The sequence below is a fragment of the Octopus bimaculoides genome, chromosome 11, assembly GCF_046866305.1.
Source record: "Octopus bimaculoides isolate indiv1 chromosome 11, ASM4686630v1, whole genome shotgun sequence".
Lineage (NCBI taxonomy): Eukaryota > Metazoa > Mollusca > Cephalopoda > Octopoda > Octopodidae > Octopus > Octopus bimaculoides.
In genome coordinates this window covers 40,219,447-40,236,306 of record NC_142938.1, presented here as the reverse complement: position 1 = coordinate 40,236,306, position 16,860 = coordinate 40,219,447, and the positions used below count along the sequence as shown (strand labels likewise).

General features: G+C 35.7%; 1 protein-coding gene across 1 annotated transcript; it reads right to left on the bottom strand.

Moving 5' to 3' along the window:
• Window positions 1–805: 805 nt before the first annotated feature.
• LOC106881114 (peptidyl-prolyl cis-trans isomerase FKBP2) lies at window positions 806–12,693 on the bottom strand. The gene is made up of 5 exons (XM_014931355.3): window positions 12,537–12,693; window positions 5,921–6,099; window positions 5,190–5,302; window positions 2,941–3,023; window positions 806–1,007 (listed from the first exon to the last, which is right to left on the bottom strand). The coding sequence occupies exons 2-5, from the start codon at window positions 6,095–6,097 to the stop codon at window positions 946–948; spliced, it is 435 nt and encodes a 144-aa protein (XP_014786841.1). The 5' UTR covers window positions 6,098–6,099; window positions 12,537–12,693; the 3' UTR covers window positions 806–945.
• Between the last annotated feature and the right edge of the window lie 4,167 nt (window positions 12,694–16,860).

Sequence of the window (16,860 nt, the reverse complement as noted above, 5' to 3'; positions counted from 1 at the left end):
ATTGTTGTCTTACCAAAATACTGGCAGAAAGTTAGACATTTTTAAGGAAGGGCTATTACTCAAGTGAATCAACTTGGTACTCTCAGAGTTGACTTCAATGTGATTTGAACTCAATTAATACTGCAAGGTGTTTAGTCCAGTGTTGCTGTCATCATCATTACTTAACATCTGTTTTCCATGCTGGCATGGATTGGACAACTTCACTGGAGCTGGTAAAGCCAGGGCCTGCACCAGATTCCATAACGGTTTAGCTTCTATAGTTGGGTGCCCTTCCTAATGCCAATCACTCCACAGAGTGTGGCACCATTACCTGTGCTTCGGAAGTGGTACCAGCACCCACACCAATGCTTTTTACGTGGCACCTTGGTTTTAGGGTCTTAATTCTGTTGTGGTGGACAGATCTTCTTGAGCACAGCAATGCATCATATATCTTGGTCATCTTCGTAGAGTTCAGCGTTTTGAGATTGGCTGATTTCTAACTTGAGTAGAAGATCAGAAATTTTAAGGAGCGGATTAAAGTTCATATCAAACCCAGAATTTGATTGATTGATACTTAGTTGAAGTCTTTAGCTTTCAGATTACTCTGACAGATGTTATGCTTATTTATATTGTTTTGAATTTATCTTGTAGCTTCAAGATTGCAATGGTGTGAAAGTCTATTTTTAGAAAGACCCAGTAAAATGTCCTTCCTTTATCTAAACCATAAGAATTTCCTTTATTTTTTAAATTATCCATGTTATTTTTTTCTGATGCTCTACTAATTCTACCTTTCTGCTACTCTCCAATAATAAATCAAAAACAAATATATTATTTTAGTTTTAATATCTAGAAAAAATTGATGGTGTTTGAGTAAAGTCTCCATTTATATCTATGCATGTACACGTGTGCATGTATAAAGAAAAAGATTGCTTTATGAAATGAGTACAAATGGCTTGAAATCTTTGTTTAAAGTTCTTCTTTTTTGTCAATTTTAATGAGTTCCACTTCAAATATTAAAACAGCATCCCCTGGAAAAAAAAAAAAACACATTAGATTCAGTTCAGATTACTTTCATCACATTTGAATACAAGAAAAAAGACTGCTATTTATTAATGAAACAACAATATTACTCCATTCACAACATTATTCAGTATTATTATATAGATTTGCATTTAACTGAATTTTCTGAGAGTGAATGTAAGATTAAAATGTACAATATTTTATGTATAATTAATGTGGACATAAGGACACATGGAAAAGGGCATTTAGTGCTAATTGAACTTGTTTCCCTTACATCTTGGTGCATTAGTTCCTATGCCATGCAAGCTTAACATAAAAGATTATTTTTTTTATTATCAAAGTGTTGTACATATACCCATTGATAGGGTGTAATAATCTGTAAAGGACTCAAGATTCTGCTGCTTTATTCCCTGTAACTATATTACAAAACATACAAGGCAGCAAGCTGGTGGAATTTAATAGTATCATAAAATAATGGCCCCAGACTGTCCAAAGCATTGTGAGTGGATTTAGTTGATGTAATCTGAAAAAAAGCTAATATAGATAGATATGAGCGGTGCATGTGTTTCTACCTTCTTGTCTTGACATCATGCAAGAGTTGTAAATGAGTGTCACTGTCACACAGGCAGTTTTATTCATTTCCAATATTCTGTGAAAAGATGTCTGGCTATGATCAAATATAATCTTGCTGGTAAACAGGTGAAGATTGGTGATGGGGAAGGGCATCCAGCCAAAGAAAAAACATCAGCCTCAGCAAATTCTGTCTGGCCTATGTTACGCATGTATGGAAAAGTGGACATTAAAATGACAATTCTTTTACTCTACCTAAACAGAATGTGGAATCAAACTTCAAATGAATAAGCATAAATGTGTTCAGGAAATAAGAACTTCTCCAAGATTTTGTTTATACATCAATATAAGGCAGCAAGTTGACAGAATTCTTGGTACATTGAACAAAATGCTTAGCAGCAATTTTTTCTGGCTCTTTCATATTCTGAGTTTAACTTTGTCTTTCATCTTTTCAAGGTTGATAAAATACCAGTCAAAACTGATGTGTGGGGGGGGGGAGGCTGATGTAATACACTAACCCCTTCCCACTAAAATTGCCAATCTTGTACCAAACATTGAAACCTTTTTAAGTCAATATTAAACATGTAACAAGACTATGTAACTTGCTTAAAGATCGAACTTAGTGCCTTGCTGTACTCAAAAAGAACTGCCCTCCACAGCAAAAATGTTAAGGCCACATCCTCTGGTGATATATAAAAAGCATTTGTGCCAATGTCATGTTAAAAGCACTCAGCACACACTGTAAAGTGATTGGTGTTAGGAAGAGCATCTGGCTGTAGAAACCAAACCAAATCAGACTGGAACCTGGTGTAGCTCTGCAAACCATCCAACCTATGCCAGCATGGAAAATGGGTATTAAAGAATGATAATGATGATGATGAACAATGTCAATCTTTCAGTTTAATAAAACAAACCATCATCATCATTATTTTAACATCTGTTTTTCCATGCTTGTAAGAGTCAGATGGAACTTAACAAGGCAGATTTTCTGCATTGGTTGTTCATCCTGTTGCCAATCATTCAGGCAAAAAGGATAAATGTTAAAAATGTAATTGTAAGAAAATGATTCAGTTATTATTCTTTCTTCTGATTATCTTTCTCCTTTTTACAGAAACAATAAATATAGTTAACTGCTTGACCTTACATAATTAAAAATCTCTATCAACAGGGAACCAGCCCAACACATTTTTTGTAAAACAAAACAATAAAGTTTGACATATTCTCTCCACAGTCAGGTAAAGTGTCTTCTCTAGAAATACATCGAACACCTGGAATATTTGAAACTAATAAGCCCAAAGTGGCAGTTTACCTTATCATTTTGCTACTACACTGAACAAGTAAATGCAATTTAATACAGAACAATAAACCAACCTGGAATTTTAGGAGGTGCTCCTCTTGATCCATAGCCCATATCTGGAGGTATTACTAGTTTCCTTTTCTCTTGTTCACACATTCTGAAAATATTCCAATAATACATTATTAAAGAAGTATGTTTTGATGCAATTCTTCCCAAAACATGAGGTCTGGGTGTGAATAGAAGCTATTACACTAATTGTATTTGAGATTCAGCAAATTTTTTTTTAAATTAGTATTGTTAGTATTAGTGATGTGGACTGGAGATCATAGATCATAACATAATATAAATTCTCAATTCAGTCAATTTCATGCTATCACAGAAAAATTATGAAAACCACCACCTCCCATTTTGATCCTCTAAGCTATAGGCTTCATGTCAGCACTGCATCCTTCAAATATTCCATGCTTCTCAAAATCCAACGTTACTTCTGATGTGCCCATGCAGCACCCTATCTTCTTTATAGCTCTTTTACTGTTCACTTTTCAGGTTTTTTTTTTTTGTGTGTGTTTTACTCTATGCAGTATGCATACACTGTTGGCTTTCATTGCTGTCTTTCTTTACTTGACTTATTGTCACTTTCTGCCCCCTACCTACTCTATTCAGACTAGTTGTAGTTCCCCTGAGCACTGTATACAATAAGATTATTATTATTATGGTGGTGAGCTGGCAGAATCGTTAGCACGCTGGATGAAATGCATAGCGGTATTTCACCCATTGCTCTGAATTCAAATTCTGCCAAGGTCAGCTTTGCCTTTCATCCTTTCGGGGTTGATAAAATAAGTACCAGCTGAACACTGGGGTCGATGTAACTGACTCATCCCCTCCCCCAAAATTGCTGCCCTTGTGGCAAAATTTGAAACTATTATTATTATTATATTTAGGTGTAGTCAATAGCTTAGAGAGAGATGATACAGCAAGATATTTCAAAATTGGTGAAAATGTATTTGTTAGGACATGTAAGAATTGAAAATAAAGTTAGGAAGTGGTGTGATTAGCAAACACAGGAAAAATGCTATATTTGGTAAAAGGAAGAAAATGGGTGTACCAGAGACACATAAATCAACTAAAGAAAAGACTCAATGAGAGTGAACCCAAGAGAATGGAGGAACCAATGGAATGGTTATATGATACATTTCAAGTAGCAACACCACTACAAATAATTGAACCCAGACACACAAGCAAAAGAAAATGTACAGTGTTCCTGGAAGTGGATGCCAAAGGAAAAAAATATTAAATTTATAACTGTATGAAATAAAAAACTGCAAAAAGGGAGTTGGGAGTGATGTAAAAATTATTGTTAATAAAAAGAAATAAAATTACACTCCCTAAGAAAAAAGAAAATTAATAGATAGTCGTGTCTTTACTTATCTAACTAACTATACTACTATACCAGAGTGGACGTTATCACAGTTAAACGTTGGATTACAACATCTCCAATGGGTGCTTTTCATGTGGCGCCAGCACCAGTGCTTTTTGTGTGTCACTAGCACCAGTAATAATTCTGCTGTGGTGGACACATCATCTTGAGTATCAATTCTACCAAATTAATTTCTTTAAATATCTTTACTCGAATACTAAGAATTTCAGATGTACACAATTCCTGAACTATAAGTTATAAGTTAATGAGTTCATTTAAAAATACTATTGTGATAAACAGTATAGGATAAATTTCTCCTTTGAAATGGCAAATATCTATCCATCTTTTCCACCCACTATTCCTGGGTTTGTTGTGAGAGTAGAGTCCTCGGGCACCTCTACTATAGGGTCCTATCAGAAACAACTGAGACTTGGGATAGTATCAAACCATCTCCTTTTTGGTCTACCCCTAGGTCTATTGGTTGGGATGGCTTAAAGAATCTGTGTTGTGATTCTTTCCTGTAACATTCTAATTACATGTTCATAGTACTGGAGCTGTACCTTCTCAACATGAAAGAGTAATGGCTCAGCCTGGAGAGACTCCCTGATCTTCAGGTTATGCACTCTGTCAAAGTAACATTACTCAAGATCTTTTGGAAGATCCCTATTTTGGCCACTTTTATTCACAATCATACTCTTTCGGGCATTACCCAACATTCATGACCATAGGTGAGAATAGGCACAAAAACTGAATATCAGAAATTATTTATGAAAAATTTAATTCTCATAAACTATATTTAAAATTCAAATTAAAACTGAAATGGAAAACTTTCTTGAATAACCTATTTTTACATGCAATGAAGCTCAAAATAATAAATCTGAAGTTAAAAAAAAAACAACTACTCACCCCAGAAGACCTTGATCCCAGCCTTTTATCACTTGACCAGCACCCAATGTAAATACAAATGGTTCATTTCTTGAATAGCTGCTATCAAATTCAGTACCATCTTCAAGCTTGCCCTAAAACATGAAGATGGGGAGAAAAAATACATAAAGAACAATATAATTCTTGAAAAATTCATGAACAACAAAAAAGAATTAGAAATGCATATACAAAGTTTTAGTTTATCAAGTAAAGACATTATAAAATCAGATATTCAAGTTTTGAATATTAATCAGTGTTTATTCTGAATCTCTGTATTTTTCAAACTAGTTCTACCTGAAAATTATGTTAAGGGTACATGTCTCTGTGGAATGCTCAGTCACTTACACATTAATTGAAGAGTTAGTAATTCAGTTAATTGAACAACTGAATCCTCATCATCATGACAGAAATCCCCTAACAAATAAGTTGTCAAAATACTCATCAAAAATGTTTCCTGTTGATTATAATATGCTCCTTCTGTCAAATATATAATGATGATTCTTCTGTCAAAAATATGATGATACTTTTATCAAATATATAATGATGGTTGTCCTGTCAAATAAATAACAATGATCCTTCTATTGAATATACAATAATGATCCTGATGTTAAATATATAACTATTATCCTTCTGTCAAATAAATAACTACAATTCTGCCATCAAATATAAAATGATCCTTCTATCAAATGTAAGAAACACTATTGCTAACTTACACTATAATGCATCTTTAACACATCGCCTTTTTTTGATTTCACCTTGCATTTGTCTGCATCAACTCTCTTTTTTATTCCAATTTGCAATTTTTTCGTTCTCCTCTCTTCTTTCTTGTCTGCAGCTTCAGCCAAGCAGAGAGCAAATAAACATACACAAATGGAAATAAACCACTTCATATCTAAATCAGTAAAGAAAATTACAAAATCATTAACAAAAACATACAGAAGTTTAAAAAAAGTCTATTAAAATAAATAAAATTTCCCAGATCTAAATTCTAAAAATGAGTAAATGGTATTTTAAATAATTGGAAATTAATTAATGCCCACCACCACCACCTCTCCTCGAATCAATGCAGCAATAATAATAGCAAGTAGCTATTAAAGACTTAAACATTAATAGATTGTTTCTGGTTTGCTTCTAGATGTGTTCTATAAATGTGGATATTTAGATTACAGATGATGATGATGATGTGTTGAACTTTAAATATGTGGTTGTGTGGGTAATTTTATATTATTCTAGAAAAGCTTACAAACTTTTATATTTCCAGTTATACTACACAGCAGTGAAACATGGACTGTGACTGTTGAGGACATGCGTAGGCTTGCAAGAAATGAAGCTAGTATGCTCCACTGGATGTGTAATGTCAGTGTGCATACACAACAGAGTGTAAGCGCCCTGAGAGAAAAGTTGGACATAAGAAACATCAGATGTGGTGTGCAACGGAGATGACTGCACTGGTATGGTCATGTGTTACGGATGGATGAGGACAGCTGTGTGAAGAAGTGACACATCCTAACAGTGGAAGGAACCTGTGGAAGAGGTAGACTCAAATAAACCTGGGATGAGGTGGTGAAGCACGACCTTCAAACAGTGGGCCTTGCAGAGGCAATGTCAAGCACGCACACATACATATATATATATTCACATTTCCAGTCATTAGACTGGATGTGAAATTTCAAATCGCCAGATGTAAGGTGCCAGCCTTACACACACATACACTTCATGGTCTTCACATGCCCTCCTAGACTAGTGAGATTGACGCCATTAATGTTTAGTATTTGAACTGGCCATATTGTGTTTCCCACACCTACTCTGCAATCATCATCATCATTTAATGCCTGTTGTCCATGCTGGCATGGACCATAATTGAGAGAGAGAGAATTCTTATGTTCAATTTTTCTCTCAACACATTTGATCTTTGTTGTACATAGCTTCATTTCATTCCTTTCTAGTCTTCACATGTCCTCTGCATTCAATTACAACATCTCACTACCATCTAGCATAGGTATTCATATACAAACATCATAAAGTCTGCCTTTCACTTCAAGACTTTTGTGACCAGCAGATGTAATAGCTTTCTGAACTTCCTCCATCCTGTTCATATTCTAACAACTATATTTTCAGAACATCCTCCTCTACTGCTAATTAGTTCACCTAGGTAACAGAAATTATATACTAACTCTAGGGAAACTCCTGGGCATTTGAAAAAATTCATATCCCATATTTTCTTAGTTTTTATTGCTCTTGCACATGTCACATATAAGGTTCACTTTCTCTGTTAACCTCCCTATGATTCCACAGCACCTTTTATGTGTCCATAGCTTGCACTGAGTATACCATATGAAATTTCCACCTACAGTTTCCTACATATATAGCAGGGCCATTTTCCTCAATGTAATAGGTTCCAGTTTGTTTCTCCTGCAAACTAGTAATAAGTTAACTTTAAGGTTCTGGTTTTGTATCGACACCCGGAATTTCTTTTCTAGTTCTACTACAGATTCAGCTACAAAACAAGCCCAGCAGCATATAGTAGTTCCCAAAAGTAACCTGTATTAAATACCTCTGTTATGGCTAGGAGGACTATGATGAATTGGAGGGGACTGAGAACCAAGCCCTAGTGAACACTTACCTGTACACTAAATTAATTGCTGTACTCTCTCTCACCTTACTGACAGCACCTCTGTACATTGCTTGTATAGCTCTCATAAGCCATTCATTTACCTTAGAGACCACCAGAATGAGGGGCCCTGTTAAGGGCTTTCTCTAGGTTAGTGAATACCAAGAGCAATGGCTTACTTTTAGCTAAATACTTCCAGAAAGAGATCATCAGTCGTACCTCTCCTTGGTACAAGACCAAACTGCATCTCATCTAACTTAATTCGCTTCCTAAATAATTGGGCTATAACTTTCCATATCTTTCATGATCTGATACCTGCAATTACCTCAAAGGCATCTTCTTTGCCTTTGTTAGAATTGATTATAATGTCACTGTGCTAGTTGTTAGTTATAACTATACATATAAATAAATGTTGCATAGAACAGGAGAAATAGAAATCAATACATGAGTGGATATTAATTTTTAATTGCTAGAAAGTTACAAAAGTGATTCAAGAGTTTTGTGCCATGCACAAATCTCTCCTGTTTGATCTAAACCTACTCTACGCTCCTTAATTGATGAGCTCTATCTGCAAACAGGGAGCCAGCATGAGACAATATCCATTCACATATATACACACATATATATAAATGAGAACAAATGAAAGTAAAAGGCACTCAGCATATTTAGCAGGAGTTACTTGTATTATTATTTAAAACAGTTTGAATCAGCTTCATGCAAGTTAAAGTTTTATGAGCTTCTAAAAGAAAACCCAAGCATTGTAGTTTGATTGAAGTATTGTGATAAAAAAGTAAAACAACAAATAATGAAGATACACAGCTCTAGCAATGCAAAAAAGAGAACATTAAGAATTCTTTATATATTTCAGGCACAAAGGCCCATCATCAGAAGTGAATGGCCCTGGAATGTGAGTTATATAGATTCTGCCAGTTTGATTACTGAACAGGCACCACTGACTCCACTTTGTCTGGCGGTATATACAGGGTGTCCACAAAGTCTGTGTATATGGAGTAAATAAAATCATAACATAAACAATTAAATAAATATAACAAATAATTTTCCTTTTTTTACTTGTTTGAATTAGATAAAAAAAATACTTTATTTTTCTAAATTTATTTATGTTATTTTTTCTACCCAGATCAAATGATGACTCTGTCTAAAGAAGAAAGAATCGAGTTAGTACTCTTAAGTGGACGAGAGGGATGGTCTTATCACAAAATTGCGGAAGAATTTAATCTTTGACATCCTTATAGGCAACCTATTTATTTTACTGCCGTCAGGAAATTGATCAAGAAGTTTAAAGAAACAGGCAGTGTTTTGGATAAACCCCGTTCTGGGCAACCAAAGACTTCAGATGAAATGAAAGTGGCTAGCCCAAAGAAATCACTTCGTCAGACATCCACGGTGTTAGGTGTTCCAAAATCAACCATCCACAAAATCCTGGTTGAGGAAAAGTTTCATCCATAGAAGCTACAGATATTGCATCACTTAAATGAAGACAACCCTGATAGACGAATGCAGGTGTGTGAATGGTTTTCAGATAAATTGGATGAAAATATCAATTTTACTAAAAATTTTGTGTTGTTCAGTGATGAAGCTACGTTTTATGGAAATGGTGAGGTCAACAGACAGAATCTTCGATACTGGTCTCGAGGTAATCCACATTGGATGGATCCATCCAAACAGCAAGGCAGCAAAAAGGTGATGGTGATAGTGTGGTTTGTTGAAAGCTCATGTGCTAGGACCCTTCTTCTTTGATGAACATGTAACGAGTGAGACTTATTTAAACATGTTGAGAGACAAATTAATACCTCAAATTGAGTGCCTAGGCGAGGGACTTCCGAATTGGTTTCAGCAGGATGGGGCCCCTGCCCATTTTGCCACAACTGTTAGAGATTGGCTTAATGACACTTTTCCTCACTGGATTGGAAGAAGGGGTCATGTGGAATGGTCCCCTCGTTCACTAGATCTTTCTCCCCTTGACTTCTTTTTCAGGGGTATGTTAAAAGAGAAAGTTTACTCAATAAAGATTACAGATTTAAACCATATGAGAGAACACATTACCAGTCAGTGTGCTGAAATTGATGGCAATGTAGACTTATTTAATCGAGTTCACCTCAATTTTGCAAGGCATTTTTATGCATTGAAAACAATGGAAATCAATTTGAAAGTATGAATTAATCCCCATGTACCCAGACTTTGTGGACACCTGTATATATGGGTTATATAAAGGTTGCTTAACTTTCCCTCTTCACATTGTTAGAAGCTTTCCATCTTTGTTGTAATTTTACAACTACTACAACTACTATATATATATATATATATATATATATATATATTTATATTATATATATATATATATACACACACACACAAATAGTAAAGTTTTCATTTTACGTTTTGTTTTGTTTTTTATTTGCTCAGTTATTTCTAGACACTCACTCTCCTGCCAGCAAGTTATTTGCCATCTTTTCAATCAGGTGCTCTGCTCTCTGCTGTTGTTAACAGTAACCCTGTATTTTTATGGGTCTGTGAGGTTCATTTTATTTAGGTCACCTACTATGGTATCTGGGGTTTGGGACATCTTGGCAGAATGACAAAGTGACCATTATCACATGGCCTTCTTATTACATGGTCAAACTATTTCAGCCTTGTTTGTCATATTAAGAACTTTTCTTGGGGAAATATTTTTGTACCTATCTCATAACGATATTTCCTAAATAGACTGTAAGCATCACATTTCAAAAATGCATGTATCTTCAGAGTTTCTACAGCTGGATGCCCTTCCTAACGCCAACCACTCCGAGAGTGTAGTGGGTGCTTTTATGTGCCACTGGCACAAAGGCTAGTCAGGCAGTACTGGCAACGGCCACGCTCGAAATGGTGTATTTTACATATACATATAATACTAGAAGTAGAAGGGTAATAGAATAAATAAAGAATCTGTGCAAGGAAATGATGTGCACACTATTTCTACAGATCACAGAAGTTACTCAGTACAGTGCGTACATACTCTTCATTATCCCTTCCAAAATGTGCACAGAAAAATCATTTTCAAACTCTTGAAATGACACTCACAACCAGTTTTATGATAAAGACCAGTTCACCTCTGACACAAAAATGATAAGATGATCTTCAACCAACACATCTTGCATTCTATAATGCAAAAGGCAAAAAGTGCATAATGTGCACTAGTATGACCAAGAGATCCTGCATCCATTTTTATTACTGTAGTTGCTTAAAGAAAATGTACCTTCTTCTCACGGATTGCTTTAAAAAATATATTGGAGTGCAGGGTTAGCTATCATTTTAGAGAACAGTTACCCTGGATCTAGCAACAAAACTTTCTATGGATTTTCATAAAAAGTTAGCAGATTATGTAGAAATGGATGTAAATTCACAAAAGGGTAGAATATGCGACTAGCATGTTTTGGGAAAAAATTTTCAGGGTGCATTTTACTTGCCATAGAAATGCTATATCACTAACAAATATACTTATGTTTATTTTATAAAATATATTCGATTATCTACGGTTTAATGTATAATACAAAGCAGTTCATAGCTCATTAGTTACATGAACAAGTGAACTTATTCATCAATAATTTTTCATTATTTCATTAAATTTTAGTGTCATTCCCCTATAAATTTTAACAAGCAAAATGACAGTAATTCAATAGTTTGAAAGTCAAAAAAAAAGAAAAGAAAGAAAGAAATAGAAAAATATGATTTGGATGCATTGCGTACAGTGCACGAGAAATGGATGGGATAGCATTTCTTGGAATGCCTATGATCATAGATCTGCTTTATCAGGGATGTCTTAGGGCTAAACAAAAACTCGCTGACTCAGTACATCTAGCTCGGAATAGATTTGATTTGGAGGCGCTAGAAACATTTCTGTTGATTAACTTTTTAGTGATCTAGCAGTGCTGAGTTCGGAGAGATCAGAATGCAGGGGTTCAGTAATTCAGTGTGTTGAGGGACTTAATTATACATTTTCCGGTGGATTCCACAAAATCTGTTGATATCTAAGACTACAAATGGATATCATATGAAATTCTGATCCTGTTTTTGTTACGTGTACTTCAATTAATTTCTGTTTCACCAATAAATATGCAACCATTACCAGATCCCACACATACACCTTTCTTCGTCTTTGTTTTAGCATTTAAATTTGACATGTTAAGTAGGGAAAACACTTCATTTTAAATGAAAACAACTGAATCCTGAAACCGATAGTTAAGAAAACGGAATAAATTGTAATTTTTTTTAATGACAAACTTTGATATATATATAGATTTCCACACAAGCACTTAATTTGGTTGAATTTTTTAAAAAATATTTTAAAGAATTTAATGTAACCATAACATAATATTTTTTTACATTGGGACAAATACTTAGCTTTTATATGGGAGGGTAAATGAAAGTCTATAATGTACATGCTTAAAAAAAAGATGACGATGTAAATAAAATTACAGCCGAAAATCGAAACAGGTTTGCGGAATCGGCTTAACTTGCCAGGAATTTACTGCCGACTCTAAAAAAGCGCACGCCATAATTTGGTTTTTCAATAAATTTAATAATTAAAACAAATGTTAATGTTAATGGGTGGACACCGGTAAATTTTGCATCTGGAGAAATACCATCTTAAGTATTCAGAGCATCGTAGTTAATGTTTCATTAAAGTTAACAATCAATGAATCATAGATGCGTATAATTACCTAATAAATGACTGCCTCACCGATAAAGAATGTTGCTCCGAAAACGAGGAAAACCCTAACGCAATTAGAAATCAAAACAGTATGAAACGATGTGCGTTAAAGTGGAGTCGGGACGAGACGCCCACGTGACAGTTGAACAACCAATCAGTGAACAGCGCGTCTGACGACCTTCTTGTAAGTGACGTGCCTTCAACTGTTTGGCCAGAGTAATTAAGAGAATGTGAGAAAGGGAATCTCTACATGGCCTTTCAACCCGCTAGAAATAACAACCAAAACCATCCTCCTCCAAATCGCTTCTTAAAAGAAAACAAATTGCAATATGTAGTTTTAGATACATTATGTCTGAAGAAAAAAACGGGGCAGTCACGTGTGCTTAATCGGGACGAGCAGTGACGTTAAAAACTATGAAGTGAATCTGCGATTCAGCTTCGATCCCTCTTGTGGTGATTTCACTTTAGCAGAAGACTTTATCTTTAAGAAAGGCATCGACACCTTGCAATATTTTCCCTTTCCCTATATACGTCTGGGGCTTGGAGATGCTTTCGTATGAAATCATTAACGACCCGGCGAAGTGTACCCGCACCTACTTTTGACATGTTGGAACTGCTCCGTATCACTTGTCTTGTTAGGAAAAACATATTAACTTTATAAAACCTTCTTGCTTTTTTCCCCACTGAAAAATTTTGCATTTCAGACCGATATAATAAACTTATATTTAAATTCTTTTGAATCGTTTGCGCGTTATCATTTCCTTTAAAAAAAAGACACAAAAAAAGAAAACGCCTTTTAATGTGTTCAGATAAGATATCTAGCTAATAACTAATGTGTCCCGTGAGACTAAGTCAAGTCTCAAAAGCCTAATCTACCTAGATCGAGAGAGATTAACTGATTTAAACATACCATGATTTGTTAGCCTCTTCCCGCAACAAATATGAAGGGTGTTCCTTTTATTGTATTGCGATTAATATGGGGATGAGTGCTTCAAAGTTTAGCCATATAAGAAATTCAATACTCTGTTGTGCCTAAATGGATTTGTTAGCAGATTGGCTGGTGAAAGTCAGCAGTTCGTACCCGTCACCTCAGGCCAAAAAAAAAAAAAAAGTCTCTAATAATCCGGTCCACCCAGTCGTAAATATATAATAAACATGACCTGACAGCTCCCGTGATGGATAATACGGAATATAAATGCTTTATTATATTGTACAAGTTCTCATTTGAGGATTTCCGCTGATGAAAAATACCTTCTATCTCGCTAAAATACAGCGGAAAAAAATATTAACAATAGGTCAGTGATAAGAATATACTCTCAGTAAATAAAAGTGTGTTGGATCAATCTCTAGCCTAGTTGTATGGTAATAAATTTCAGTTTTTCTGATTTTTTTATAAAAATATTCCGATTCTGCATAAATCATTACAGTTAAGACAACTGCTCGATGCCAAACTTTAACATACATCATCGTTATCAGCATTTAACGCCCATTTTCCATGCTGGCATGAGTTGGACAATTTGGCAGGAGCTGCAGTAGTCTCCGTTATCTGTTTTGGCATGATTTCTATTGCTTGATACCCTTCCTAACGCCGAGCGCTTTACAATGTATACTGGGTATGTGTGTGTGTATCTAAGAGTTCATAAGTCAGGGAGAAATGAGCTCGTATATCTGTCAGTAGAGTGGGTATATTAATCAAAATGTACAGTATTATATATCCATTACGGCCGATCATACTAACCCTGCCGATTTGCAACAATAACGAACACAAATATGTATAGCACAACCCCGCTCCGCAAAGGCTATACATATAGTACCACTACACACATTCCACTTCCACAAGAACACTGACCTTAAATACACACACATTTCCCCACAAACTCTTGCCGACTTGCAAGAAAAAGACCCCAGAGACGAAGTTTGGTACAAAGGGACATAACTCTTAACTTAATCCCCAGCTTGATTCGTTTCATCTTTTTCACGGCAACCATAAACTGAATATGTCTATTCACCTTCAACAATAGAGAGTAGTCGCTATATTTCATTCCATAACGCTACCTTTGAAGAGTACAATGTTACATAATCAGACTATTATGTATCACTCCGTTGAACCTCTAATGTGAAACCAATTGGTAAGATCAGTCGAAATGGATATATAATATTGTACACTTTGATTAACATATACATTTATGCGTTACATCTCTTCACTAGTCACCTCCTTTCTGCATCTCCTCCTCCCATCCACCACGCAGCTCTCTATCATTAACAATAAACTTATCACCTATCATCCACAATGTCCTCACATATCTACTGCAACCCCTACCCCTGAGCCTCTCTAAGTTTTCCCTCCATCATTTGTTATAATCATCTCTATTGTGCTCACTCACCCAGTCCAAAATTCTGTACCACCTCCCCTATTCTCACTATCCGCAAAGTCCTTCGAGGTTATGCCCTGACACATCTTCATTATATCTCTCTCCTTATCTTACTTTCTAACCTACACTCCTTTCCCTTCCAACTGGGTAAGCCATTTATCTACAGCAAGACATCTATCTCTGTCCCTTTTTTATACCTTTAATCTCTCACCTGGCACAAAGCCACTCCCAGTACTTCTCCTCACTCCCAGTTGAAGGGTCTTTGCCTTTTTTTTTTTTTTTTTTTTGCTTTGCAAGGTACTTGGTGACTCTGTAAGTGCTCGTGCCACATAAAAACCACATCCAGTAGACTCTGTAAAGTGGTTGGTGTTACGAAGGGCATTCTGCTCTAGAAACCAGCTCCTGTCAAACCATCCTGCTCATGTCAGCATGGAAAATGGACGTTAAATAAACACACACACACACACATATATATATGTGTGTGTGTGTGCAGTTATGTATATGTCTCGTCATAGAGTGACCAATGATTTCGCATCCATAAAGGGCTTAGCTTTATGGACAACTAATCTTTAATGGATGTGAAACCATTGGTCACTCCATGACCGGATATATACTTAACTGCATTTACATTACTGCTCTTGGCTTTAAAGTGTGCCTCTTTTTCAGAATATATACTGACGAATATGTGTGTGAGTACAGTATACATACACACACCTGTATACATGTAGGTAGGTACCTTTTATCTTTTAATTTGTTTCAGTCATTAGACTTTGGGCATGCTGAGGTACTGCCATGAAGGGTTTAGTTGAACAAATCAACCCTAATATTTGTTATTCTTTTAAGCCTGGTACTTAATCTATAGGATTCTTTTTTGCTGAACCACTGAGTTTTATGTGTGTGTGTGTTTGTCCCCCACCACCACTGGTTGGTTTGCTTACATTTCCATAACTTAGCATTTCAGCAAAAACTGACGGATAGAATAAGTACCAGGTTTTAAAAAATACACACATATTTATACACAAGATATTCAGGCCAAATTTGAGAGTTTGCATTTAAGGAATAGAAAATACAATATCCCATCCAAAAATAGAGGTATATTAAAATATCAAAATATATCAACTTGAGGCTGGGAGATAACGGTTTATTCAAAGTAGCCACCCACAGCTTCCATCATGGCCTAAAGATGGCTCTGGAACCTGGTGCAGACGTTCCTCACTGTGTCCCCAAGAAGATCTTCAAATACTTCCTTGATCTTGGCCACCAGCTCAGCCTTAGTGTTGCAGACAGAATAGTTGGTCACTTTCTTGATCATCCCTCGCATAGCAGTCCATCGGATTACCATTGAGGAATTAGGAGGCCAAAAATTGAGGCTGATGAAGTTGTAGAAATTCTCCGTCAACCACTTCATACTCTTTCCGGAGGTATGGTAAGGAGCCGAATCATGCTGCCATGCATATGGCCCTCCAGCAGCAACCCTCTCCAACTAGTCTCCAACAGCTTCACATAACTGTTTAAATTGAGTCTAAGGCCCTGTTCAAAGTTGTGGGGATGAAGTCCAGCATGCAGAAGGTTCGGAACGTCTTCCTTCCTGCTGGCCACGTTTTACAGCCTTTAGGGTTCACAGAGCATTGAACAGCAGTCATGACATCAGCATTTTGATACCTGCAATGAATTATCAAGATACAGGTAAATCTTTTTCAAGATTCAGATGGCTTCCAGTTCTCCATGTCAGTTGACTTTCTCAGCTGCAACTTTAAACTTTATGCTTTCCAACAGACTGAAAAAAGCAGACATAAATAATGGTTGGATTTATCCTAAACACCTTGTATATATAAAGGTTTTACCGCCAACCCGACATAGCAACTGTTTTCTACATAAGCAGGACGATTCGGCATCTCTCGGAAATTCAAGAACCTCTATAAACATCTAGACGTGTGAAGAAAAATGGGGCAATAATGGGGT